At 41.9% G+C, this 26,850-nt stretch overlaps 1 protein-coding gene across 1 annotated transcript in view; it reads right to left on the bottom strand.

Annotated features, from left to right (window-relative positions):
- COL19A1 (collagen type XIX alpha 1 chain) overlaps window positions 1–26,850 on the bottom strand; it is a 1,445,738-nt gene that overhangs the window by 1,380,639 nt on the left and 38,249 nt on the right. Inside the window, exon 2 of the mRNA XM_073569423.1 lies at window positions 1,744–1,860. Within this exon, the coding sequence (XP_073425524.1) occupies window positions 1,744–1,822 (79 nt within the window). The 5' untranslated portion in view covers window positions 1,823–1,860. The remainder of the gene's footprint in view (window positions 1–1,743; window positions 1,861–26,850) is intronic.

Below are 26,850 nucleotides of genomic sequence, written 5' to 3' on the forward strand. Positions count from 1 at the left end.
ACATACATACTACATGCTACATACATACTACATATATACTACATGCATGCTACATACATACTACATGCTACATACATACCACATACATACTACATACATGCTACATACATACTACATATATACTACTTGCATGCTACATACATACTACATATATACTACATGCATGCTACATACATACTACATGCTACATGCATGCTACATACATACTACATACATACTACATGCTACATACATACCACATATATACTACATACATACAATACATTCATACAATACATACATAGACATACAGTACATATAACATAGAGTAACATACTTACCAATACTTGTCACATTGTTCCCCGAAGCCATTGTCTTTTCCGGAATAAATAATAACATAACAAACCACAAAAATACTCACCCACGATCCGAAGCAGTCCACGAGTGTGTCCCACGACGATCTTGGGTAGAGAACTGCAGCATCAGCTGTTGCTGCCGTTCTCTACGGGCTGCAGGAATCCAATGACGGAAGGTAGGTATCCTTCCGCACTGTATTCCTCCGCCACTTAAAAAAAAAAAGTCCCTAGTCTCACTTTATGCCATTGCTGCGTGGGAAATTCCCACACAGCAATGGCATAAAGTGAGACTAGGGACTTTTTTTTTTTAAGTGGCGGAGTATGTAGCATGTAGTATGTATGTAGCATGCATGTAGTATATATGTGTTATGTATGTAGCATGTAGCATGCATGTAGCATGCATGTAGTATGTATGTAGTATATATGTGGTATGTATGTAGCATGCAGTATGTATGTAGCATGCATGTAGTATATATGTAGTATGTATGTTGCATGTAGTATTTATGTAGTATGAATGTAGCATGTATGTAGTATGTAGTATGAATGTAGCATGTATGTAGTATGCATGTTGTATGTATGTAGCATGTAATTTTTTTTTTTTTTTTTTTTTTTACATTTAACACATTAGCCGGATGATGGAACTACTACTGTCCCATCATTGGCTAATGTGTCAATCACTGTCATGGTAGCAGGCATCGCCCGATGGGACTTGTAGTCCCATCGGACGATGCCTGCACAGACCCCCGGAGCCTGCACAGACCACCGGCAGGCCGGCACAGCCCCCCGGCAGGCCGGCACAGCCCCCCGGAGCCTGCACAGCCCCCCGGCAGGCCGGCACAGCCCCCCGGCAGGCCGGCACAGCCCCCCGGAGCCTGCACAGACCACCGGCAGGCCGGCACAGACCACCGGAGCCTGCACAGACCCCCTGGCAGGCCGGCACAGCCCCCCGAAAGGCCCGTACAGACCCCAGAGAGGCTGTACAAGGGCAGGAAAGGGTTTTTCTTATTCCGATACCGGAAGTCCCATAGACTTGAATGGGACTTCCAGTATCGGAATCGGCGATACCGATACTTTTTTAAAGATCGGCCGATACCATCCGATACGATACTTTGAAGTATCGGACGGTATCGCTCAACTCTAATCGACACTAATGACCAGAGGTAAACTTTATACCTCCAATCACAATTGTGGGTTTACGCTGTCATTTGTCCTGCTGTAGTCCATGTTCGGTGTCCGTGCCCGAACAGTAGGCCGTGCAATCAAAATAGAAAACTTTTAGTCAGTAAGATTTTGTCTAACTACGCTCTTTGGCTGAGTGGTACATGAATCTAAGATAGTAATAATATTTCAGAAATCATTCCAAAATGATGGCACAAAAAACAAGACACAATGGATAAATATTGAGTACCTGTCTTATTGTTGACTGCCATTGCAGATAAGCAAGGCACCATAGCAACACAAACGATCCAGAATAAAACAGGCTTCATTCTGAAGAGGAATCATATGATCCAGCATCCAAATAAATCTGCAGGAAAATAGATAATCAATATTGAACTTTTAATTGAACTTCATAAATAGTATTATTTTGTTCTGAACGATGTTATTAATGAAAAAGACCATAAAACACACTGGAGCATTTGGAAATGAATATGGGAAATACAATTTTCATAATTACTATGCAATCTAGTGAAAATTACCAATAACAAAACAGCAATAATTGAATGTAAATAATAAATCATAAATATGTCAATTTTAAAGTAAAAATGAAAATGTAATTATTGGATAGTTGCATAATTCACATACAATTTTGTTTTCTCCACAGGGATTTTTTTTTCCAATTAGCTTATACAGTTGTAAGGCAAAATGCTTGCTGTATATTCTACAGTTTTAAAAACTCACAGCAGCTACTGTGGGTGCAGAGAAAATCACTGCATAAGCAGGTCCATAGGATTCAGTTATTATCTGGCTGATCTACTTAATAACTGTTTCTGATTTGATGACCAATATTGTAGTAATCATAGAGTGTTTGAATCTCAATCCCATCACAGAGTACTGTAGTCATTTATTTTATTGGAACTAGAACCAATTTTGTCTTTAGATTGTACCCTCTGGAATCCACGGTCTGTTTGTAACAAGCTTCCTTTCCTGCACAACTACTTTCTGAACAACTCTCTTAATCTGTTGGCCCTCACTAAAACTTGGATTCAGGGTTCTGACACTGACTCTCCTGCTGCCATTTCCTATGGTGGCTTACAATTCTCTCATTCCCCAAGACCCACAAACAGACTTGGTGGTGGAGTCGGCATACTCCTGTCCCAACAATTCACTTTCCAGGTCATCCCACCGGTTCCAACACTTTCATTCCCTTCTTTTGAGGTCCGCACCATCAGGCTCTTTCATCCCCTCCCCCTCAGAGTAGCAGTCATTTATCAGCCCCTAGGCTCACCCACCCACTTCCTTGACCACTTCTCAACCTGGCTGCCGCACTTCATGTCCTCAGAACTACCAACTCTTATCCTGGGAGACTTCAACATCCCCATTAACAGCCCTACTTCCACATTTGCATCTCAGCTTCTATCACTAAATACCTCTCTAGGCCTCTCACAGCTTTCAACCTCTGAGACACACAAGGACGGTAACACCCTTGATCTGGTCTTTGTCCGGCTCTGTTCAATCTCCCACCAAAATAACTCACCGCTTCCACTCTCTGACCACAACCTTCTTTCCTTCACGCTCACAAATCCTTGCCCACCCCAGCTCACTCCTACCTACCTCACATTCAGAAATCTACAATCCATTAACCCTCAGACACTTTCAGACTCCCTACTCTCATCACTGTCCCCAATCTCCTCTTTTTCCTGTTCTGATCTGGCTGTTCATCACTACAATGACACTCTTAGAAGCACCCTTGACCAAGTAGCTCCCCTCACCCTCAGAACCTCCAAGCACAAAGTAAAACAGCCCTGGCTCACATCACAAACTCGACTTCTCCAGCGATGCTCTAGGAGTGCTGAACGCCTATGGAGAAAAACCCGCACACCAGAAGACTTAATCCACTTCAAATTTATGTTAAGAACCTATAATGCTGCCCTTCACCTCACCAAACAGACTTACTTCACCATCCTGATCTCCTCACTAGCCAACAAACCCAAGAAATGTTTTGACACTTTTCACTCCCTCCTCAGGCCAAAAGCACACACCCCTATCACAGACATTTGTGCTGATGACCTGGCCTCCCACTTTACAGAAAAAGTAGATAATATCCGTCAGGAAATCTGCTCCCAACCACCAAGTGCTGTGACTCCCATCCCTTCCTGCATATCCTCTGGCTCACTTTCCACATTTGATCCCATCACAGAAGAAGTCTCCAGACTCCTCTCTTCCTCTTGTCCGACTACGTGCACTACCGACCCCATTCCCTCACATCTCCTCCAATCTCTCTCTCCAGTTGTCACAACTCACCTAACTGCAATCTTTAATCTCTCCCTCTCCTCGGGCATTTTCCCATTCTCCTTCAAACACGCCATCGTTACTCCATTACTAAAGAAACCCACTCTCGACCCATCCTGCACAAACAACTACAGACCAGTCTCCAATCTCCCCTTCATCTCTAAACTTTTGGAGCACCTAGTTTACTCCCGCCTTACCCGTTACCTCTCCACTCACTCCCTTCTAGACCCTTCACAGTCCGGCTTCCGCCCCCTACATTCTACTGAAACTGCACTCATCAAAGTGACCAATGACCTTCTGACAGCAAAACATAATGGTGACCACTCTCTGCTCATTCTTCTTGACCTATCTGCAGCTTTTGACACTGTTGACCACCACTTCCTACTCTCTAGGCTCCAGTCACTAGGCATTAAGGACACTGCTCTCTCCTGGTTCTCTTCCTATCTTTCAAACCGCTCCTTCTGTGTTTTGTTCTCTGGCTCCACTTCATCTTCTCTTCCTCTCGCTGTCGGGTTACCACAGGACTCAGTCCTTGGCTCCCTTCTCCTCTCTCTCTACACGGCCCCAATTGAACAGACCATCAGCAGATTTGGCTTTCAGTACCATCTTTATGCTATATACGTCATCCCCCGACCTTACCCCTGCTTTACTACAGAACGCCAGTGACTGTCTGTCTGCAGTCTCCAACATTAAGTCCGCTCTCTATCTGAAACTCAACCTCTCCAAAACTGAACTTCTTCTGCTCCCGCTGTCTACTAACCTCCCTAAATCTGACATTTCCCTCTCTGTTGGTGGCACCACAATAACACCATGGCAGCAGGCGCACTGTCTGGGTGTTATGTTTGACACCAAACTCTCCTTCACATCCCATATACAATCTATTTCCGCTTACACCTAAAGAACATCTCTAGAATCCGCCCTTTTCTCACCATGGAAACAACAAAAACCCTCACTGTAGCATTGATCCATTCAAGCCTGGGCTACTGCAACACTCTATTAATTGGCCTCCCCGTTATTCGACTATCCCCTCTCCAGTCCATACTTAATGCTGCAGCCAGGGTCATTTATCTCGCTAATTGGTACTCTGAAGTGTCCGCTGTTCGCCAGTCCTTACATTGGCTGCCCATTCATTATATGATCCAATTCAATGTACTTTTCTCACCCACAAAGCTCTCCACAGTGCAGCACCCCCTACATCTCCTCCCTCCTTTCTGTCTATCAGCCTAACTGACTGCTGCGCTCTGCAAACGACTTTCAACTAACCTCTGGACTAATCCGTACCTCCCACTCTCGACTCCAAGACTTCTCCCGCGCTGTGCCAATCCTTTGGAATGCTCTACCCCAAGAAATTAGGACTATCCACAATTTGCATAGTTTCAGGCGCTCCCTCAAAACACATTTGTTCAGAGCGGCCTATCACGTTCACTAATCAAAGTCATTCTATGCTTAAGTGTGCATGTTTAGTGAATGAGCTATCTCCATCCATCCCTCACTCCCTGAAGATGGCTGGACCATCATTGTAAATACACCATTGTAAATACACACCTGTACCTTGTATCTCCCCCACCTCATTGTAGATTGTAAGCTCTCATGAGCAGAGTCATCTTATTTTGCTTTAATTAGTGTATTGTTAATGTTGTAACTTATGACTTGTGTTTTGAAACTGTTAAACTGTAAAGAGCTGCTGAATATGTTGGCGCTATATAAAGATTATTATTATTATTTAAATTGCACCATACAATTCACCAAGTTGACGCGACCATACAACATGCATGCATCGAGAAATCCTGGGCCAAGTCACAGGAAGTCCAGGACCATGGTGTATGACTAGACCAAGACACATTGTCAAGTTGTAACAATGTAATGACATCACGATGTGCACCGCGATCTTACAACGAACAATGAAGGCCGTGAGTTATGGTAGTAATTAGATCCAGAATGACATTGAGCATATAAGAGTCATCGCAGGCCTAGTCCCAGACTGAAGACCCAGTCAAGAAAGAAGATACACTCCATTCAGGACAGTGTACAGGACCATTCGGAAGACAGTGTACAGTGGAGGTCAGAGGTAAATCATGAGTTGTTTTTTTCACATCTTACACCTTTTTTACATTTTTCTTACATATTACATTTATTATTCTTTATATATTCTCTTATAATGCAGGTCAGTAAAAAGATGTATTGATGGTCACTAAGGGGTTAAATGTGCTTAGGCAACAGGTTATTTCAGTTAACTTCTCTAGTTTTACAAACTGACAGGTATGGCGTAAATGGCTTTAAATTCAAGCTCAAATGTTTAATAAACTTGTCTCCTATCAGATCAGACACTATTTATTAACATAATCATTGTAGGGCTCTGGAAAGCAAAGAGGACATTTTATTTCATTTTTGTATACATTGAAAACACTAAATTCTTACTTTTAGTTTCAATCATCAATTTCTTTTCATCTGCCTGCCACTGGATATATTTTACTTAAGTCAAAAGAACTCAAAGTCTCCAAGACCAGCAGTCTGCATGTGTGAGAGGTATGTCAGGCATTGCTATGCTTCTGTCTGGTGTGGTGACTGTAAAGACACAACATGAGGACCATGGAATGAAGCAATTACATACAATGTACTGGTCAACTAACAGAAAAAGTGACCATGCAATGCATACTAGATGAACCCATCAATTTCAGTGGGATCGGCTGATCTAATATGTCTGCTGTTATGGTGCAACAGTTACTTTCCCCCCAAAAGCAAATGTGCAGCAGAGGAAAGGTTACTTTGTTCTTTAGAAAGATGAGCCACTGCTTTGGGTGCCTGGTAGCAACTTATTGCTCTCTTTCTAGCGACAATATGTGTACTCTTGGGCGAGCCAAACACACATGTGCATGGGATTGAGAAATAGATATCAGCTAATTGAACTTTTGGGCTATAAATAAGGCAACACCCAAGAAAAAAAATTGAAAAAACAAAATTAGTTTATGCCCTACATATGCCGTACAGCAAGTACGAGTAAATAATTAAATAGTAATAGTACATGTAAATAGAGTTGAGCGAAATGGGTGGTCAAATTCAAAAGTCGCCGACTTTAGCTAATGTCGGGTTTTGCCGATCGAAACCCGACCATAGCGTGAGGTCGGCCATGAGGTCGCCGAGCGCTAAAGTCGCGTTTCAAATAATGCTTCCAGCTCCTTTTCTCAGCCAATGATGGAGGACGCACACTGTGGGCAACGCGATGACATGGGCAGCGGCCACCACCATCTTAGAGAAGGGCATTGAAGTGATTGGCTGGCTTTTTTTTTGCGGTGTCACAGTGGCTATAAAAGGCCGTGACCGCCGATCGCCATCTTAATTCTGCCGATCTTAGAATAGGGAGAGGTGCTGATGCTGATTCTGAATAAGGGAGAGCGTTAGGCAGGGATGAAAAAAAAATTGCTTCTGCTGATAGAGCTTTTCACTGTACAGTTAGTGTGCAGTGAAAGGGGAGGATTTTTGTTGTGTGCAGCAGCGCTGGTGGTGATTAGGCTGCCTTTTAAGGCTACCTGATAGCTGCATTGCTGTGTACACACTGCTGTTCAAACTGATTTTATCAAAGCACTCCAACTTTTATTATTTTGTTCTGGTGAGTTAACGAGCGTTCATTTTTTCACACACCGTATAGCGGTGTACGCTCCTCACACACTACCGTTTACTGGCTGGTATCACGGACAAATACAAGCTATCTGTGTGTGACTCTGGAAAAACAAACCAAGGAGATTTTCCATTTTTCCAGACCTACACCTTATAGAGCTGTCCGCTTTTCAAACAGTTTGGTATATCTGCTGTTTGATAACGGTCAAAACTATACAGAGACAGCTTGTGTCACTCCGTATAAAAATAGACGTAGATTGACAATTTTCCATACAGACACCATATAGCGGTGTACGCTCCTCACACACTACCGTGTACCGGCTGATATCACGGACAAATACAAGCTATCTGTGTGTGACTCTGGAAAAACAAACCGAGGAGATTTTCCATTTTTCCAGACCTACACCTTATAGAGCTGTCCGCTTTTCAAACAGTTTGGTATATCTGCTGTTTGATAACAGTCAAAACTATACAGAGACAGTGTGTGTCACTCCGTATAAAAATAGACAGAGATTGACAATTTTCCATACAGACACTGTACAGTGGTGTATGCTCCTCACACACTACCGTATATGATGAGCATTATAAATGGGGCAGATCAGACACTGGAGCAGCATCTATGGGGCACATTATACACTGGAGCATTAGAAATGGGGCCCATTATATATGGAGCATTATTAGGGCCCATCATACACTGGAGCATCATCCATGAGGCCCATCATATACTGGAGCATTCCAAATGGGGGACATCAGACACTGGAGCAGCATTTACGGGGCCCATTATACACTGGAGCATTACAAATGGGGCCCAATATATATGGAGCATTATTTGGGCCCATAACACACTGGAGCATCGTCCATGGGGACCAACATGTACTGGAGCATTCCAAATGGGGCAGATCAGAGACTGGAGCAGCATCATGGGGCCCATTATACACTGGAGCATTATAAATGGGGCCCATTATATATGGAGCATTATTAAGGCCCATCATACACAGGAGCATCATCCATGAGGCCCATCATATACTGGAGCATTCCAGATTGGGGACATCAGACACTGGAGCAGCATTTACGGGGCCCATTATACACTGGAGCATTAGAAATGGAGCCCATTATATATGGAGGATTATTTGGGCCCATAACACACTGGAGCATCATCCATGGGGACCATCATATACTGTAGCATTATGTGGAGCTCATCATATACTGTATGGAACATTATATGTGACCAATTATTCTGTATGGAGAAATATATGGGGCTCATTATTCTGTATGGCGCACAATGTGGTGGCCATAATACTGTATGGAGTAATATACTGTCCTTTTTTTGAGCTACTGTACAATTTAAAATAGATCAGTCATGTCATGTAAGCAGTGAAGTATTTGTCATTGTACTATACCTATATTTCTGTGCCGTATCGGAGCATCATGAGTTGTGGTATGTGTTAAAGGGGCGCACTTACACTCTTTGGCCCAGGGCACACAAAAACCTGGAGCCAGCCCTACCCCCCAACTTTAGCCAAATAACTCCCAGTTTTCAATGCGTAACTACTATTATGAAGTAAATTAAGGTTGACAAGCTTCAGTAATAAGAATTGATGTTTTTGGCATTGAAATGGGCACTGTACGTGTGTTTACTGTCCTCCACTCCCTGCCGACTTTGCTTCCCCATTGACTTGCATTGGGTTTCATGTTTCAGTCAGCCTCTGACTTTTCCCTATAGTCGGCCGATTTCGTTCGACCCGACTATTGCGAAAGTCGGGTTTCATGAAACCCAACTTGACCCTAAAAAGGCAAAGTCGCTCATCTCTACATGTAAATAACATAGGGTACTTAGTTAACGCTATTTTGATCAATAAAGCATAAAAGCCATCCCACCACAACAAGGTGTACCCATCGGGATGTTTTTAACCTGTCAGGGTTCAGGGCGCCGATATGGGTCATCCTCGTTGAGATGCTGCAACAGCTGGATTTTGTATGGGTGCGTAGCTAATATCTGCCGAAGAGATGTTCGAACGATGTGCGCTGAATTTTCAGAATGGGTAAAACAAAAATTGGAACAGGACCTTAAGTTTACTCAGAACATTATGTTGAGTGATGAGGCAAACTTTTTTGGGTCGCCCATTTATATGGCCACACCTAAATAAAATGGGAATGGTGACAGTTTTCTTGCGTAGGGTGTCTTGTATTGAAATCTGCTGCAATGACCCGGGTACTGTGTTCACCTGACATCAACACAATTTCTGTCCAATCCTCACATGTTAACCTCTGCAACATGTCAATGGCTGTTAACAAAGAGAAACTTGTAAATAACTCATCAAAGAGTAAAGTTACGTTAAAACCAAGCACACCATTGTTTTTCTTGTGAAACTCTCAATAAGTTTGATGTGTCATTTGACTCTCTTCCCATCGAAAAAAATAAAGTTGGATCCAAAATAGCCGACTTCAAAATGTTTTCCCCCTCCCATATACTAATGTGCCACAAACCATTCCCACTTTATTTAGGTGTATCCATATACATGGCCCACCCTGTAGTATTAAAACCATACCGCATGTGTCAAACGACCTCAATGTGAACAAGGGCAGGGCAGAACAGGGTTCCAACTGAGACACCCATCCACACATACAGTTTAATTGTCCTACTCCATTGAAGCTTGTAGGGTAAATCACTAAACTACACAAGCATTTCTCACAATAATGAAGTTATACTGTGGTGCATTGTGACAAAACTTTTACAAAAGAAGATCCACGTGAGCAATTTCTGCCTCTAGATATCTAGCAGGAGTGGCAGTTTGCTACTACCGAAGATATATAGGTTATTCTCAGAGGACCGAAAAGAATTACATTTGATCATGAAGTTCTGTATTTGACTTATCATAATTTGGAAATTATATAACAATATGAACCTTAACAGGTATCTCTGTACTATATCGTCACATTTACTATGTGTTTTAGGCTCGTATCTCATTCCTAAGGATAATACGGAGTTCACTTTACCCACCACTCTTCCACCTGTTCACCATCAAAACAATCTTTCCTCCCCACAGGCATTCAGACTCAAGCAGTCAGACAGCGTGTCTCTGCCAACTGTCACTTGCTGCCATTATGCTTTTGTACTATACCGTAGACTAATATGCTATAGCTGACAGACATACTAGCACAACATTTTTCAATACCCTGTAGAGAATGGATATCATATCTACCTCTTCCTTCCTAACAAAAACATACGTATTATTGTGCATACTCTAAACTCAACTGTATGTTTTAGCTCTCACATGTCAATTCATATGTTTACCTTCTGTGTAGTGTAGACAAATAAGCTGCATTTGGCTTATACTACATGATCTTATTAACTGGCAGAATCTTCAGAAAGAGACGTTTATAAGACCATCATCTGCACATGTGTCTGGATGCACCAAGCTGCACAGAAAATGTTATATAATCTATACAACATTTTCTATAGTACATGTAGTATCTTACTGTATTTTATGTTTTTTTACATTCTCATTTTTATTTATTTTACTTACTTACATAGCGCCATCATATTCCACAGTGCTCTACATAATCACTATCCTCAATGGGCCTCACAATCTGGATTCCCTATCAGTATGGCTTTGTGTGTCGGTGGAAACTGCAGTACCTAGACAATAGCCACACAACCTCCTTGCAGACACTGACCTTGGTAGAATTTGATGTTGGACCCCAGCAGTGCAAATCACAAGTGCTAACCATTGAGCCACCAAACTTTAAGGGGAACCTGCTAGGAGATTCATGCTGCCTTGTCCACGGGCAACATTATGATATGCCTATTCCTAGTTGCATAAAAGGGGGAGACCTGTCAATCAATTCTGCTCTATCTTAACCGAAAAAAATGAACTGGAATATAAGTTGGTATGCATGTGTAATACGCAGGTGCTGGGATGCAGTAACACAAATGCTGCAGAGCAGGGGTTAACTATATTTAATTAATCAACAGTAGGGAACTCCACGCAGGGAGATAGCAGGATAAAAGGGTACAAAACTAAACTGAATAAATGGTTGTTTAACTAACAGTCGCTGGTTAACAGTTCACTTATCGTGGCTCCGCAGCCTGTCACTCACTGAAGGTCCCGTGGGTAGCAGGATGCTGGCGGAAGTTAGTGGGGTGTCTTCTGGCATCCTGGCCCAGCACACGGTCCTACTTCTGGCGACAGCGGGCAGTCTCCGGTTTTGCCCGCTGAGCCCGTAGTCCATATATCTGCGGAGCAAAAGAATAGTGCTCTCTGCAGGATTCCTCTTGGCGCATCTCTTTGAGCAGCTGCCATCACCTGAAAAGCTGCGCTGCAATACTCTGCCCGACATGCGCCTCTCTGGATGTCAGAGCTGCAATGCTCCGTTGGTCGCACGCTCCCCTGCGCACCCGTCAGTTTTAGTGAGTCCCTCACTATGCCACCCCTTCTCTTCATACTGCAGTCTGTCGCTTCCCTCTCAGCATTTGCAGTCTGAACGTCATCAGCTTTCTGGCGGGAAGACTGCTTCCATTGCCACGCAACCCATTTTACCTCACACTGACTGGCCACGCCCCTTTCACCCTGGTTACTGACTCGCTCCAGCTGCAATCTCATTCCCCCCAGGAACAGGAGGTTCAGCCCCAGCAGTTCCAGACCCAGCTCTTTAGCAGTTCTAGCAGCCCGGTCTTCCCTTCTACACATGCAAAATAAGAGAATGTTCACACTGGCCATTAAATATACAAACCCCAAGACAGAAACAAAATTAATATATACCCTGCTGTAAGTAAATAAGTAAAAGCAATGGTGCATATAAATAACAGAGTACTTAGTAAACACTGTGCCATTCCACCAGCATCAAGGTGTACCTAAATCAGGATGGTCCTAACCTCTGGTATTGAAACCCTACCATGGCAAGCTATATAAAAGTTATGTCCAGTTCCAAAAATGGGAAGCCACCCCCTTACCTGTGCTAAGTGCAGAAACCTGAAACTTAACCAAAAAATAAACTGGAGTCAAGTTACAACAAAATTGGAGTATGTTCACAATAATATTGCTAATTTTGCCTTTCTTAATTCTTTTCTCTGCTCTATGTATAAAAATGAAGTCTCTTGTCCCTGCATTTATCATTCCTCTCTTCAACTAATGACCCAGCTGCTACCTCCTACTCCAAGCCAAGGATTTTTGCAGGCAGTGACCCATTACTCATGACTCACACAGGGAAAAGAGACTTCCTATTTCTACATAGAAAGGAGACAGCTAGTCAGTTTTTAATCACATGATTCATAATCCTATTGGAAAAGAGAAGAATTAACTGTGTACAAAGGCAAAATGAGCAATTTGTAAGTACACAGTGCTAAATAACCTGATGATTGTAATATACAGTCATATGTAAAAGTTTGGGCACCCTTATTAATATTAACCTTTTTTCTTTATAGCAATTTTGGTTTTTGCAACAGGTATTTCAGTTTCATATGTCTAATAACTGATGGACTCAGTTATATTTCTGGATTCAAATGAGGTTTATTGTACTAACAGAAAATGTGCAATCTGCATTTAAACAAAATTTGACCGGTGCAAAAGTATGGGCACCCTTATCATTTTCTTGATTTGAACACTCCTAACTACTTTTTACTTACTTCCTGAAGCACTAAATTGGTTTTGTAACCTCATTGAGCTTTGAACTTCATAGCCAGGTGTATCAAATCTTGAGAAAAGGTATTTAAGGTGGCCACTTGCAAGTAGTTCTCCTATTTGATTCTCCTATGAAGAGTGGCATCATGGGCTCCTCAAAACAACTCTCAAATGATCTGAAAACAAAGATTATTCAACATAGCTTTTCAGGGGAAGGATACAAAAAGTTGTCTCAGAGATTTAACCTGTCAGTTTCCACTGTGAGGAACATAGTAAGGAAATGGAAGAACACAGGTACAGTTCTTGTTAAGCCCAGAAGTGGCAGGCCAAGAAAAATATCAGAAAGGCAGAGAAGAAGAATGGTGAGAACAGTCAAGGACAATCCACAGACCACCTCCAAAGACCTGCAGCATCATCTTGCTGCAGATGGTGTCACTGTGCATCGGTCAACAATACAGCGCATGCATAACGCCTTTTTGTATGACCAAACAACTCAATCTTTGTTTCATCAGTCCACAGGACCTTCTTCCAAAATGTAACTGGCTTGTCCAAATGTGCTTTTGCATACCTCAGACGACTCTGTTTGTGGCGTGCTTGCAGAAACGGCTTCTTTCGCATCACTCTCCCATACAGCTTCTCCTTGTGCAAAGTGCGCTGTATTGTTGACCGATGCACAGTGACACCATCTGCAGCAAGATGATGCTGCAGGTCTTTGGAGGTGGTCTGTGGATTGTCCTTGACTGTTCTCACCTTTCTTCTTCTCTGCCTTTCTGATATTTTTCTTGGCCTGCCACTTCTGGGCTTAACAAGAACTGTACCTGTGTTCTTCCATTTCCTTACTATGGTCCTCACAGTGGAAACTGACAGGTTAAATCTCTGAGACAACTTTTTGTATCCTTCCCCTGAAAAGCTATGTTAAATAATCTTTGTTTTCAGATCATTTGAGAGTTGTTTTGAGGAGCCCATGATGCCACTCTTCATGGGAGAATCAAATAGGAGAACTACTTGCAAGTGGCCGCTTTAAATACCTTTTCTCATGATTTGATACACCTGGCTATGAAGTTCAAAGCTCAATGAGGTTACAAAACCAATTTAGTGCTTCAGGAAGTCAGTAAAAAGTAGTTAGGAGTGTTCAAATCAAGAAAATGATAAGGGTGCCCATACTTTTGCACCGGTCAAATTTTGTTTAAATGCAGATTGCACATTTTCTGTTAGTACAATAAACCTCATTTGAATCCAGAAATATAACTGAGTCCATCAGTTATTAGATATATGAAACTGAAATACCTGTTGCAAAAACCAAAATTGTTATAAAGAAAAAAGGTTAATATTAATAGGGGTGCCCAAACTTTTACATATGACTGTATTAGGAGGATAAAACATTTGATGGGAGGAGAGCTTCTTTAAGGGGTGGTTTACTTAGAATTGATAGTCAGAATTTCAATAACAAAAGTCTAAGATAAGGGGACACATAAGAAGTAAGGTATATTGTAATCACCTAAAACAGGATTCTTTCCATATATCTCTTTTAAAAAGAAGTGGTAATTTGGGACATAGGAATCCTACTGACCTACATAAAAAAAAACAGATGAAGAATTTAGTGGGAACCTAGCCCCCAAACATTTTTTACCTGCTTGGAGAATTTCTATGCTACTTGTTTCACTTGCGTTTACATGTTTGTTAGTTTTATTTTAGGTACAGTTCAGCAGATATAATATTGTTGCAAAGGCGCCGTCCACTTATATACATAAATTGGTTTGTGTTCCAATCTCCATCTCCGTACAGCTTATCAGAAAGAAGAATGGCACTCAGCAGTGACAACTGCAAGGTTTGAGTATATTCACTTGTGCCTGTTGCGTTCCAGAAAGTTATTTTCGGTAGCTGAAATTGCGCTCCTGCATGTGAAAAGGGTTTATTTTTGTAAAATATGCAGGTTTTCTGCATACTCCTCTCAGGTGTAATAGACAGTTATGGAAATGTTTGCAACAAATCTGCCACCCAAATACAGTAAAAGATTAAATCAAAACAATTTAAAGTTGTAAGAACATGATACAGTGTTAAATATTTCAGAACATTGCTTATAACACCTTCGATTTTAAACAAGAAGTGTTAGTTTAAGTGTGAAGAAGCAGCCACATTACTCCAAAAGCAAAGAGTTCAAATAAATTGTAAATGTAAAAAAGTTAAAATATTTATTCCAGATTTACACAGAGTATACAAATGAGCTGTTGAAATGATTCTGCTTTCTAGAAAACTTTCCATTCCTTTTTTTGTTGCCCCAACAGCTTTTTAAAGTTTGTCACACTCATAAAACTGTTTTCCAGATATCACCTTCTGCATTGGTCAGGCTGAATGTGTACATACAGTATATTCTGGGTGCAGTAGGATATAAGCAGCTGATTGACACCTTTGGCAGCTTTAATTTTGTTGAGAAAGAGTAAGAATAATTTAAAGCCTTCAAATATATTAAATTATTAAGCTGCACTATTTGCAATATGTACCATATTTTTCAGATTATAAGATGCACCTTTTGTCCCCAAAATTTGAGAAGAAAATGGGGGTCCATGTTTTAATCCGAATGCAGCTTACCAAGGGGGGTTGTGGTGGTGTAGGGTTGCAAGAGACAGGGTCACTGTTAAAGGAAGCCGGCGGCGGTAGGAGTGGGGAGTTGCTGCGGGCCCAAGGCTGGGAGGGGAGGGTGTCCAGGCACTGTGAGGCTGAGGGCCCTGTGCTGTCAAAAAATGTCGGTGCTGAGCAGAGTTACTTAATTTCCCATTGATATTCCTGTGTTGGATTTTGGGAAAATGGCTGCTGGAGGCAGCACATGCGCAAATTGAGATCTTAGTGCCCGCCAATCTGCCCCACTCCTGCTGAAGTTGCCAGCATCCTGCTGCACCACCATTTTATAAAAAATTTGTTTCCCTATTTTCCTCCCCTAAATTTGGGGTGCATCTTATGGTCCAGTGCGTCTTACAGTCCAAAAAATATGGTATATTACAATGTTATGCTCCTGCAGATATCATATGATCGTAAATGTTAAATAGACACTTTACTATTACATTACATATAAAAAGCATATACAAACATGCAAAACAAACAGGATAATATGTAAGGCACATCCTCACAGAAATGAGCTAAAAACCACATGGATAAGTAATAAACACATTAATGAATGTGGTATTATTACATAGGTATACAATAAAAGGGAAATATCAAATAAGGCACAGCAAAAAGAGAAACAGGAAGTGCAGCAACAGCAAGAGTATAAATTGGATAGCTGTTATAGGTGAGTTATTCTACATGGTCTGATACTCAGTCAGGTTCTCCATGGATGCTGGTCTTCTCTTACTTGACCCATCATCCTGGACACCACTTGTGATGCATGTGAGACCTAGTGGCTTGGCCTCACATAACATTATGACATAGCAGGACCTAATAAGTTCCATTGGTGTCCAGGATGCTGGACAAAGGGTGAAGTGTGTAAAAGTGGTGCAGTGAAGGTCAGACTGGATGCCAGACCAGGGCAGCACAAATAAAATTGATTACCTCTAATAACCTGTAAGCATAAAAGCAGTACATAAAAGTAAATACAAAGCACAAGTAGCACAATTGATGTAGCACAATCCCAAAATGAGCCACAAAAAATCATAGAAAAGTAGCAATACATAGTAGTGCATATGTGGTTAGTTTACAATGACACAGTTATACAGTAAAAACAGTATGAAATAAAATCCAGCAAACAGCATGAAATTTAAAAATGCCCTGAGTATAAATTGAATAGATTTGAACAGTACTCAAGTCTAGCGGCCACATTGATATTACAACTGGACCAAAGCTCTGCAATCTTTCTCTTACCTGTTGGCATAATAGGATCAACGCAACATCATGTGTGCATTATGCCATTAAAAGGATGTATAGTGGGGCCTACTATAAGTAATACCATGGAGTCCGGTGGGTAGGAGGAGGATGGAAATGCTATCACTTCAAGCATTTTATATTTTTATAGCAACAGACCATAGACACTTTTAACAATATGACACATGTATTATAGTTCCCATCTATATGCCTTTTTTAGGTTTTTATATCTGTGTATTACACTTCCCAGTAGAATTTTGTTAGCAGTTTACTGTAAAGACCCCGTAGATAGCTGTTGGACTTGTAGGGGCTTGGGATAGAACATCCCTTTATTGCCTCTTCCCCTTTAAGAGCTTTAATGTAAATATACTGTTATGCTTCTGTACTGCTACACAGCTGTGTATTACTGACTGTCTTATTGGTATTGTCACATGATATGTTACCATATTGTACATGCTGTAAGATGTTATGCTTTAATATGTCTTTTGTATTGTACTTCTGTACAGATTTGGGTAAGATAGTGCTTCCTTTGGGTACATTAGAGGAGGGCACTTATAGGATAGAGTTCATAAGATATGAGTAAGTGTAATATTGGAAAGGACCACTAGATGGGGGTACACTAGTGGGCCTTGTTAGGTATAGCTGTAGGACGTTTCTAGATGGTTTAGTAAGAGCACACACATAGTTAATTGTAGGAGGAGCTGCTATGGGTTAAGCAAGGGTAGGTTGTAGGAATTAGTCATAAGGGTGCGCATGCCCGACAGGTCCACAAGGGCTCTAAGCCCAGGACAACATAGCAGCTACGCAACGTTGTTTAACTGAAGAAGCACGGGCACAGTCAGATGGGTGCTGGATAAGACCAGAGCACCCAGGGAAGTTCATGTCAGCAGCAGGAACGGAGAAGGAAATGTGGTCAAAAAGTCATGCAGGGAGCAGAATGTTCATGATGTGGAAGATCGTCAATAGGGCTGAAGCTGGCAAGTCCGGGGTGAAACGGATGAGCGGGATCCCCTATGTACTGAGGTCCTACGGTAGTGAAGCTGCGGTACCGCCAAGGGCGCTACTACCCTGTAATGTGCGTGAGAGCAAAGAAAGTAAAATAGGGAAAGAGCAGGAGGAATGCTGTGTGGACTGTGATGTGTTGTGAATTCGCATTCTGGCCTCCCTCTGGTTATTACTGAAGGTAGTGGAGCTGGTCAGATTGACAGAGGGGTTGCGAGTTCTCTTTCTGGGCTCCCTCTGGTGGTTACTGGAGGTAATCGAGCTGATCTGATTAACAGAGGCTTGCCACCTGATTATCAGGACGATTGCAGATCTGGGGTTTCAGATTGGGATTTAAGACAGCCGACTCCCTCTATCCCTGCTGGAGATTTTCTTCTTGCCTCCTGAGGTCTGATGCTTCCAGCTCAGTCCCTGCATGTTCAGCTAAGTGTTCATTTGCTATTTTGTTTGCATTTGATCTGGTTTTGTCTATCTCAGTTTTGTGTGGGACAGCCAGCTCCATCCATATGTTACTGCTTGTGCCAGTTTGTTTTTGTCCCTTATTAGATTGGCCTCTTTTTGCACTGCTTTCAGAATATACCAGAGCGCTGATATAGTGGGCGAAGTCGTGCGACTTCAGTGTTTTTTGCATCAGATGTGTTGGACTTTTTGCAGGGTTTTTGCATGATTGCAGACAGTGTCTTTCCTTTCCTGTCCTGTCTAGTCAGTGTGGGCCCCATCATTTGCTCAGTCTATTTTCCTGCCTGCATTTGTGTTTTCATCTTGTCTCACCGACAATATATGTTTGGAGGCTATCTATTCCTTTGGGGTCTGCTCTGGGGCAGTTTAGATTTCCCCTTTATTGCTTAGTTAGCTATCCGGCTGTGCCGAGGCATCTAGGATCATCGTGGATACGCTCCACGGCTACTGCTAGTTGTGTGGATAGGATCAGGGGTCTGCAATCCTCTTAGTTACCAACCTCTCTGGTTTTCTGTGGCTTAGCTTGGGCTTGCTCTCCTCCTCGGTGACCCAATCATAACAGAATGACCAGCATAACTGTAGACTCTAGGGTACTCTAAAGTAGGAAAGAATTTAAAAAAATAAATAGAAAAAGTGTCATAATTTTTTTTTTCCTTGTATATTTTTTCCTCCTTTTTTTTCTGGGGCTGCGGAAGGAGATTTTTTTTTCTTTTTCTAAATGGAGACTAAGCAATTGTCTGATCGTGTTGAGCAGCTCACTGCTGAAGTGTGGGGAATTTCTGCCTATCTCGCTCCATCATCTGCTGTTAAACCAATAATTCCTACTCCTGATGTGTTTTCTGGGGATCGGTCTAAATTTTTGAATTTCAAGAATAATTGTAAACTATTTTTTTCTTTGAAATCTAACTCATCGGGGAGCTCTGTGCAGCAGGTTAAAATTGTCATCTCCCTGCTGCGCGGCGATCCCCAGGATTGGGCCTTTTCTTTGACACCCGGAGATCCTATTCTGGCTAATGTGGACGCATTATTTCAAGCCTTGGGGTTGTTGTATGATGAACCTAATGCTATTGATCAAGCTGAGAAAACCTTATTGGCATTGAACCAGGGTCAGGATTCTGCAGTTATATTGTCAAAAATTCCAAAAGTTGGCGGTCCTTACTAAATGGAATGACGATGCCCTAGCAGCTCTCTTTCGGAAGGGTTTCACAGAAACCGTAAATGATGTTATGGTGGGATTTCCTGTTCCCTCTGGTCTAGACGATTCTATGTCATTGGCCATTCAAGTTGATCAGCGTTTACGTGAACGTAAAACTACACAAGAGGTGTTGCCGCCTTTCGAACAAACGTCTGAACCCATGCAATGTGATAGGGTTTTGTCTAGGGCGCAACATCACGAGTTTAGAAAGCGTAATAAGCTGTGTTTTTTCTGTGGGGATGCCTCTCATACTATTTCTGTCTGCCCTAAATGAGAAAAGTGTTTTGCTCACACATTTGCCGTGGGCAATGTACAGCCTATGTTCCTTTTGGCAATTACCCTGATCTGCTCCTTGTCTACATTTTCCGCTAAGGCTTTGTAGATTCAGGAGCAGCTTTGAATCTGATCGATTTAGACTTTGCTAAATGTTGTGGTTTTCCAATGTACCCCTGCGGACTCCTATCCCTTTGAGGGGTATTGATGCTACTCCTTTGGCAGAGAATAAACCCCACTTTTGGACCCAGGTGATAATGCGGATTGCCCCGGACCACCAAGAAAATTGTAAATTTTTGGTGTTGCACAATTTGCATGATACTATTGTTCTGGGATTTCCCTGGTTGCAGACTCATAATCCTGTTTTGGATTGGAAATCTGTGTCTGTGGTGAGTTGGGGTTGTCAATGTGTTCTTAGTGACACTCCTGTTTTCTCCACCTCTCCCCAGTCTCAAGATATTCCTGACTATTTGGCTGATTTTTCTGATGTATTTAGTGAGAGTAAGTCTGCATCTTTGCCTTCTCATAGGAGTTATGTCTGTGCAATTGAGTTAATGCCTGGGTGTAAATATCCCAAGGGTCGGCTTTTCAACTTATCGGTACCCGAACATGATGCTATGCGATCTTATATCAAGGAGTCGTTGGAGAAGTGTCATATTAGACAATCCTCTTCACCTTTAGGTGCTGGGTTTTTTTGTGGCCAAGAAAGATGGTTCATTAAGGCCATGTATTGACTATCGTTCCCTTAACAAAATCACTGTTAAATATCAGTATCCGTTACCCCTGATTTCTGATTTATTTTCCAGAGTTAAAAGTGCCTGTTGGTTTACCAAGCTTGACCTCAGGGGGGCATATAATCTTATTCACATCAAGCATGGGGATGAATGGAAGATGGCGTTTAATACTCCGTAGGGACATTTTGAGTACCTGGTGATGCCTTTTGGGCTCACTAATGCCCATTCTGTCTTCCAATCTTTTATGAACGATATTTTCCGGGACTTTGTGGATAAGTTTTTGATCATTTATCTTGATGATATTTTGATCTTTTCCAGTATTTGGGATTCTCACGTGGAACATGTCCAGACTGTGTTCCGGATTTTTAGGGAAAATTCTCTGTATGTTAAGGGATCGAAGTGCCTCTTTGGTGTAGAGGATTTCATTTATGGGATTCATTTTGTCCCCGTCGGCTATTGAAATGGACCCGGCCAAGATACAGGCCATATATGATTGGGTTCAGCCCACTTCTTTGAAGGCTCTCCAGAAGTTTTTGGGTTTTGTTAATTTCTACCGTAAATTTATAAGTAATTTTTCTGGTATTGTTAAACCACTGACTGATCTGACCAAAAAGGGCGCTGATGTGGTGAATTGGTCTCCAGAGGCAGTCTCGGCATTTCAGGAGCTTAAGCAGAGATTCACTTCTGCTCCGGTTCTATGGCAACCTGATGTCTCACTCCCATTTCAGGTGGAGGTAGATGCTTCTGAGATTGGTGCAGGAGCTGTTTTGTCCCAAAAGGATCCGGTGACTTCTAAGATGAATCCCTGTGCCTTCTTTTCTCGAAAATTCTCCCCATCTGAAAGTAACTATGATGTGGGGAATCGAGAATTGTTGGCCATGAAATTGGCATTTGAAGAGTGGAAACATTGGTTGGAGGGAGCTAGACATCAAGTTGTGGTCCTCACCAACCACAAGAATTTGATTTATCTTGAATCAGCCAAGCGCTTGAATCCTAGACAGGCTAGGTGGGCCTTGTTTTTCACGCGTTTTAATTTTGTGGTCTCTTTTCTTCCGGGCACTAAGAATGTTAAGGCGGACGCCCTTTCTAGGAGTTTCTTTGTGGATTTTCTTAATGTGACCAAGTCTACTACCATTCTAAATGAGGGTGTAGTTCTTTCTGCCATCTCACCCGATTTGAGATGTGCCCTGGAGGAATTTCAGCAGGACAAACCTGAACTTTGCCCTATGGAAAATTGCATGTCCCTGACCAGTGGAGGAAGAGAGTAATGTCTGAAATTCATTGCTCCGCGCTGGCTGGTCATCCAGGTATTTTTGGTACCGAGATTTGGTGAATCGGTCTTTTTGGTGGCCTGCCTTATCTCGTGATGTCAGGAATTTTGTGCAGTCCTGTGGGACTTGTTCTCGGTCCAAGCCCTGTTCTCATTCTGGTGGGTTGTTGATGCCCCTGCCGGTGCCCAGGAGGCCATGGACCCACATCTCAATGGATTTTATTTTCGATCTTCCTGTCTCTCAGAGAATGACTGTTATCTGGGTGATTTGTGATAGATGTTCTAAGATGATCCATCTTGTACCACTCCCAAAGTTGCAATCTTCTTCTGAGTTGGTGCCCTTGTTTTTACAACAGGTGGTTCGGTTGCATGGGATTCCTGAGAACATTGTGTCAGACAGAGGAGTTCAGTTTGTTTCCAGATTTTGGAGAGCTTTTTGCTCCAAACTGGGAATTCAGTTATCCTTCTCCTCTGCATTTCATCCTCAGACCAATGGGAAGACTGAGACAACAAACCAGACTTTGGAGGTCTATTTGAGATGTTTCATATCTGCTGATCAGGATGACTGGGTCTCATTTTTGCCCTTGGCCGAATTTGCGCTAAACAATAGAGCTAGTTCTGCCACTTTGATGTCGCCCTTTTTCTGTAACTTTGGGTTTCATCCTCAATTTTCTTCAGGGCAGGTGGAATCTTCGCTCTGCCCAAGTGTGGACACTGTGGTAGAAAATGCAGCAGATTTGGGACCAAGTGGTCGATAAGTTGTCCCACTCTCAGGAAAAAGCCCAATGGTTTTCCAACCGGCATAGGACCATTGGTCCCCGGTTTAAAGTGGGTGATATGTTTGGTTGTCTTCAAAGAATATTCCTATGAAGGTTGAGTCTCCAAAATTCAAGCCATTGAATTGGACCTTATAAGATTTTAGAGATCCTTAATCCCGTTTCTTTCCGATTGGCTCTTCCAGTTACGTTTAAGATCCATAACATTCCTATGGCGGTGCCTCCTGACCCTGTATTGGTTAAAGGCAATTTGGAATATGAGGTAGAGAAAATATTGGATTCTCATTTGGCTAGACGGTGACTCCAGTACTTGGTTAAATGGAAGGGTTATAGCCAGGAGGATAATTCTTGGATCTCTGTTTCTGACATTCATGCCGAAAGATTGATTCGTGCTTTTCACTGGGCCCATCCTGATCGGCCTGGTGGCATGGATGAGGGTTCGGTGACCCTTCCTCAAGGGGGGGTACTGTTATGAATTCATTTTCTGGCCTCCCTCCATTGTAGGTACGCTCCACGGCTACTGCTAGTTATGTGGATAGTATCAGGGGTCTGCAATCCGCTTAGTTACCAACCTCTCTGGTTTTCTGTGGCTTAGCTTGGGCTTGCTCTCCTCCTCGGTGACCAAATCATAACAGTGATGTAACTGATGTGTCCGGGACCGTTGAAGAAGTAAAAGCATTGATTTTGCATCAGAACTGGTATCTGTGTCCGTTATTTCATCTTCATGCACTGGAATCAAGTGTGCAGTAGCTGGGTCGCACCACAGTGGAATTTTTGACCGTGGACCAGCAACAAGAAAAGGTACACTGGAAGATGCTGATGGAATTTCTGTGGGAGGAGGTCAGGACACCAGAGCATCGGTGTCCTCGGCTACGACTACCGTCCAGGCCCCCTCTTACAGACTAACAATGGTTTGGCCAAATGTTTAGCAGGGAGCTTTACCGCCCAACTCGCTCATACATGGGAGCGCTCAATCTGTTGAATATATCTGTTTTACCTTTGAGAAACATGCTACCAGACATCATATGTCGAGTAAGGGGCCCCCATTAGGCTGTTAGCCTAGTTTTTCAATATCGGCAGGTTCAACCGACATTATCCTAATGAGTAAGCAGGTCTTTATTCTCAATTTTAGTTGTGATTTGCTAGCAATGCTTTATTTGGTAAACATAAGATCAGAACTAACATGGTAGATAAATTTAAAAGGAACTTAAAGGGCTTCTCGACCTCAAGGTTAACGACCATTTAAATTATGTTTCTATACTACTGTGCTTACAGCAATGTACCTTAGCAGAGCATAGATATGTAGCACACAGTCACATGAGTACAGGCAATTGCTAGCTACAGCAGCTACAGAAGTGACATTAGTATGTATGGCATGTCACCACTGCAGTCAATGATTGGCAGACAGCAATCACAGCATTAGCAAGGTGGAATTTAAGTGGGATGTGTATATCATTGTGATATTTTTAGCCATTTGGGGCAAGACTGTCATAATGCTAGGCTCGATTCACATGTAAAGATACTGTACATGTAGACATTAGTATTAGTTGGAAAATTCTGCAAGGCATTGGCATAATACCCATACTGTAAAATCACATCTCTATGTTCAAAATCCCCATTGCAGAGCACAAAATTTTCATAGGAAATAATCAACATATAGTTAATGCTGCGGTTTCAAAAGTCCACAGCTTTTCCTAAAATGCACACAGCCGGTTGTTCCCTTTATAGATAGAGAAATATTGGAACAATATTGTCTTCAATGTGTGCATACTGCACACTTTCAGGATAATCTCTGAATTTCCTGCAGTTTTTATACTGTTGTGCTTTGTGCTGTGATGTGACCAATTTTTATGGTGCATTCGTTTTGAATCAAAATACAAAATCTGTGTATTCATATATATATATTTTATGTCAAAGAGTATCTGATCCTTTGTCAAGTCAAGGAAAATTGATTCAACATTTTATTTTCCTTAAAGTATTAGTTGACTATTTCGAAAATACAATTACTAAAAAGGTAGGCCTTTTCTTATGACTTGTTCAGAGGGATGAAAAGCAGGAGCAACAATGACAAACTCAAGAGACTTTTACATTTATTTCACTTCTTGTATGTACAAGGTATCTATACTTAACGAAATAAAAGACACCCACAGCCACTTCTGTCCAATTACCCTTTCTCTGTCATTTTCAGCTTTTGCTTCTTAATTTGTGAAATTCTACGGGGTTTATTTGTTCCAAGAAGCCTCTGATGTACCATGCAATGAAATTGCGCCTGACATCGGAGAAATCTGAGCAACTGCTGGGTTTTTGAATAGGCCCAAGTTATCAGAGGCTGTAAAATAATCACAGCTTGACAACTTCATTCTTCAGAATAACATGGCATTCAATGAGAGATACAATTACACCGTTTTGTAATGCCAGGCCTCTGAAATAAACACATTATGATTTGCGAACCGTTAAAAAAAAAATATTCTAAATATCAGCCTTGTAGCATCGCCACAATTATGTTATTGCTTTGCTTTATTTGTTTGGGTCACAGCATAGCAATAATTGATCAAAATAGCTAGATAATTAAAGCCATATTTATTCATCGAACACATTTTTATGGCTGCCACATTGTCACATTCTTCAACCATCATTGATAGGAAACACAAGGAAGCTGAATGCTTTCAAGAAGAAGACATAGTCTTTTACCTATACCTTTTGTGACATCCGGCAGTAAGGTTAAAGAGACACTTTTAATATTCTTATTAACCATTGGACTGATGACATGACACATTGGGGATCATAAAACCACCGCAATGCACCAAAGGTCTTTATCTTGATTCCTACAGAAACTCCCGAAGATATTATATGTAACTCAGTGTATAACTCTTTACACAATATGGCCTTCGTTCGTAATAGCCTCAACTACTGCTACCTCCCAGGAATCAATGTCATATGATATTAGGTTCAAACTAACCATCATGAAAATGTATCGAGTCCTGAAAAGACATCCGTCCTTCAAAGATCATAGCAAATAAAATCATATAAATACATATGGAATTATCAGTAAAAACATCAAATACACTGAACCGACAGCACAAGCACCATGAGGACCACTGTAGGCTATCTGCTTCTATATATATTATATCGTTTCTATTACAATCACTGGTAGAATCCATGTTTCATTGTACTCTCTCCCATGAGATTTCGAGGAAAATGTAGTATATTTAGCAAAATTGCCTTGTAATAGATACCACTTAGTTACCGCATAGATGAAGGAAGCAGAAATGAAATAAAAAGTAGAAATTAGAGTTGAGCGACTTTTGGTTTTTTAGGGTCACGTTTAGTTTCGTGAAACCCGACTTTTCCAAAAGTCGGGTCGAGCAAGATCGTCCGATTATAGGGAAAAGTCGGGGTCGTCCCGAAACACGAAACCCAATGTAAGTCAATGGGGAATAAAAGTCGGCAGTGAGAGGAGGACAGGAAACACACCTACAGTGCCCATTTGAATGCCAAAAGCATCAATTCTTCTTTCTTAAGCTTGTCAACCTTAATTAACTTCATAATACAAGTTACGCACTGAAAAATGGGGGTTATTTGGCTACAAACTGTGGGGGGGAGGGCTGGCTCCAGGTTTTCATGTGCCCTGGGCGAAAGAGCGCCCCTTTAACACATACCACAACTCATCATGCTCCGATACGGCAGAGAAATAGCGGTATAGTCCAATGAAAAATACCTCACTTTTTAAATCTCATGACGAGGCCCATCTATTTCTCCATACAGAATCATTGGTCCCATATAATGTTTGAAACAGTATATGATGAGCTCCACATAATGCTACAGTATATGTTGGTCCCCATGGATGAAGCTCCACTGTCTTATGGGCCCAAATAATGCTCCAAACATAATGGGCCCCATTTCTAATGCTCTAGTGTATAATGGGCCCTGTAAATGCTGCTCCAGTGTCTGATGTCCACATTTGGAATGTTCCAGTGTATGGTGGGCCCCATCTATCATTCTCCAGAGTACAGTGCTCCCCAAAAATTGCTGTCCCAACATTGAAAACATTCAAATAAGTCTCCTCGCTAGGGAATCCCTGTACTTGTCTGGACAGGTGCTGTAGCTTGCTTAACAGCTCGCCAGCCGTTCTCACGCCCAGTATGGATTACACGTGATTGCACAAAGGTTAGAAAGGGTACCGTATCCCCGGATAACATGTATGGATAGCGTACACATTCAAAATATATGTCTATACAGCATGAGGCAGGCTCAGACGGTGTTAG

The sequence above is a fragment of the Dendrobates tinctorius genome, unplaced genomic scaffold (genome assembly GCF_039654945.1).
Source record: "Dendrobates tinctorius isolate UK_male_01 unplaced genomic scaffold, ASM3965494v1 ptg000024l, whole genome shotgun sequence".
Taxonomy (NCBI): domain Eukaryota; kingdom Metazoa; phylum Chordata; class Amphibia; order Anura; family Dendrobatidae; genus Dendrobates; species Dendrobates tinctorius.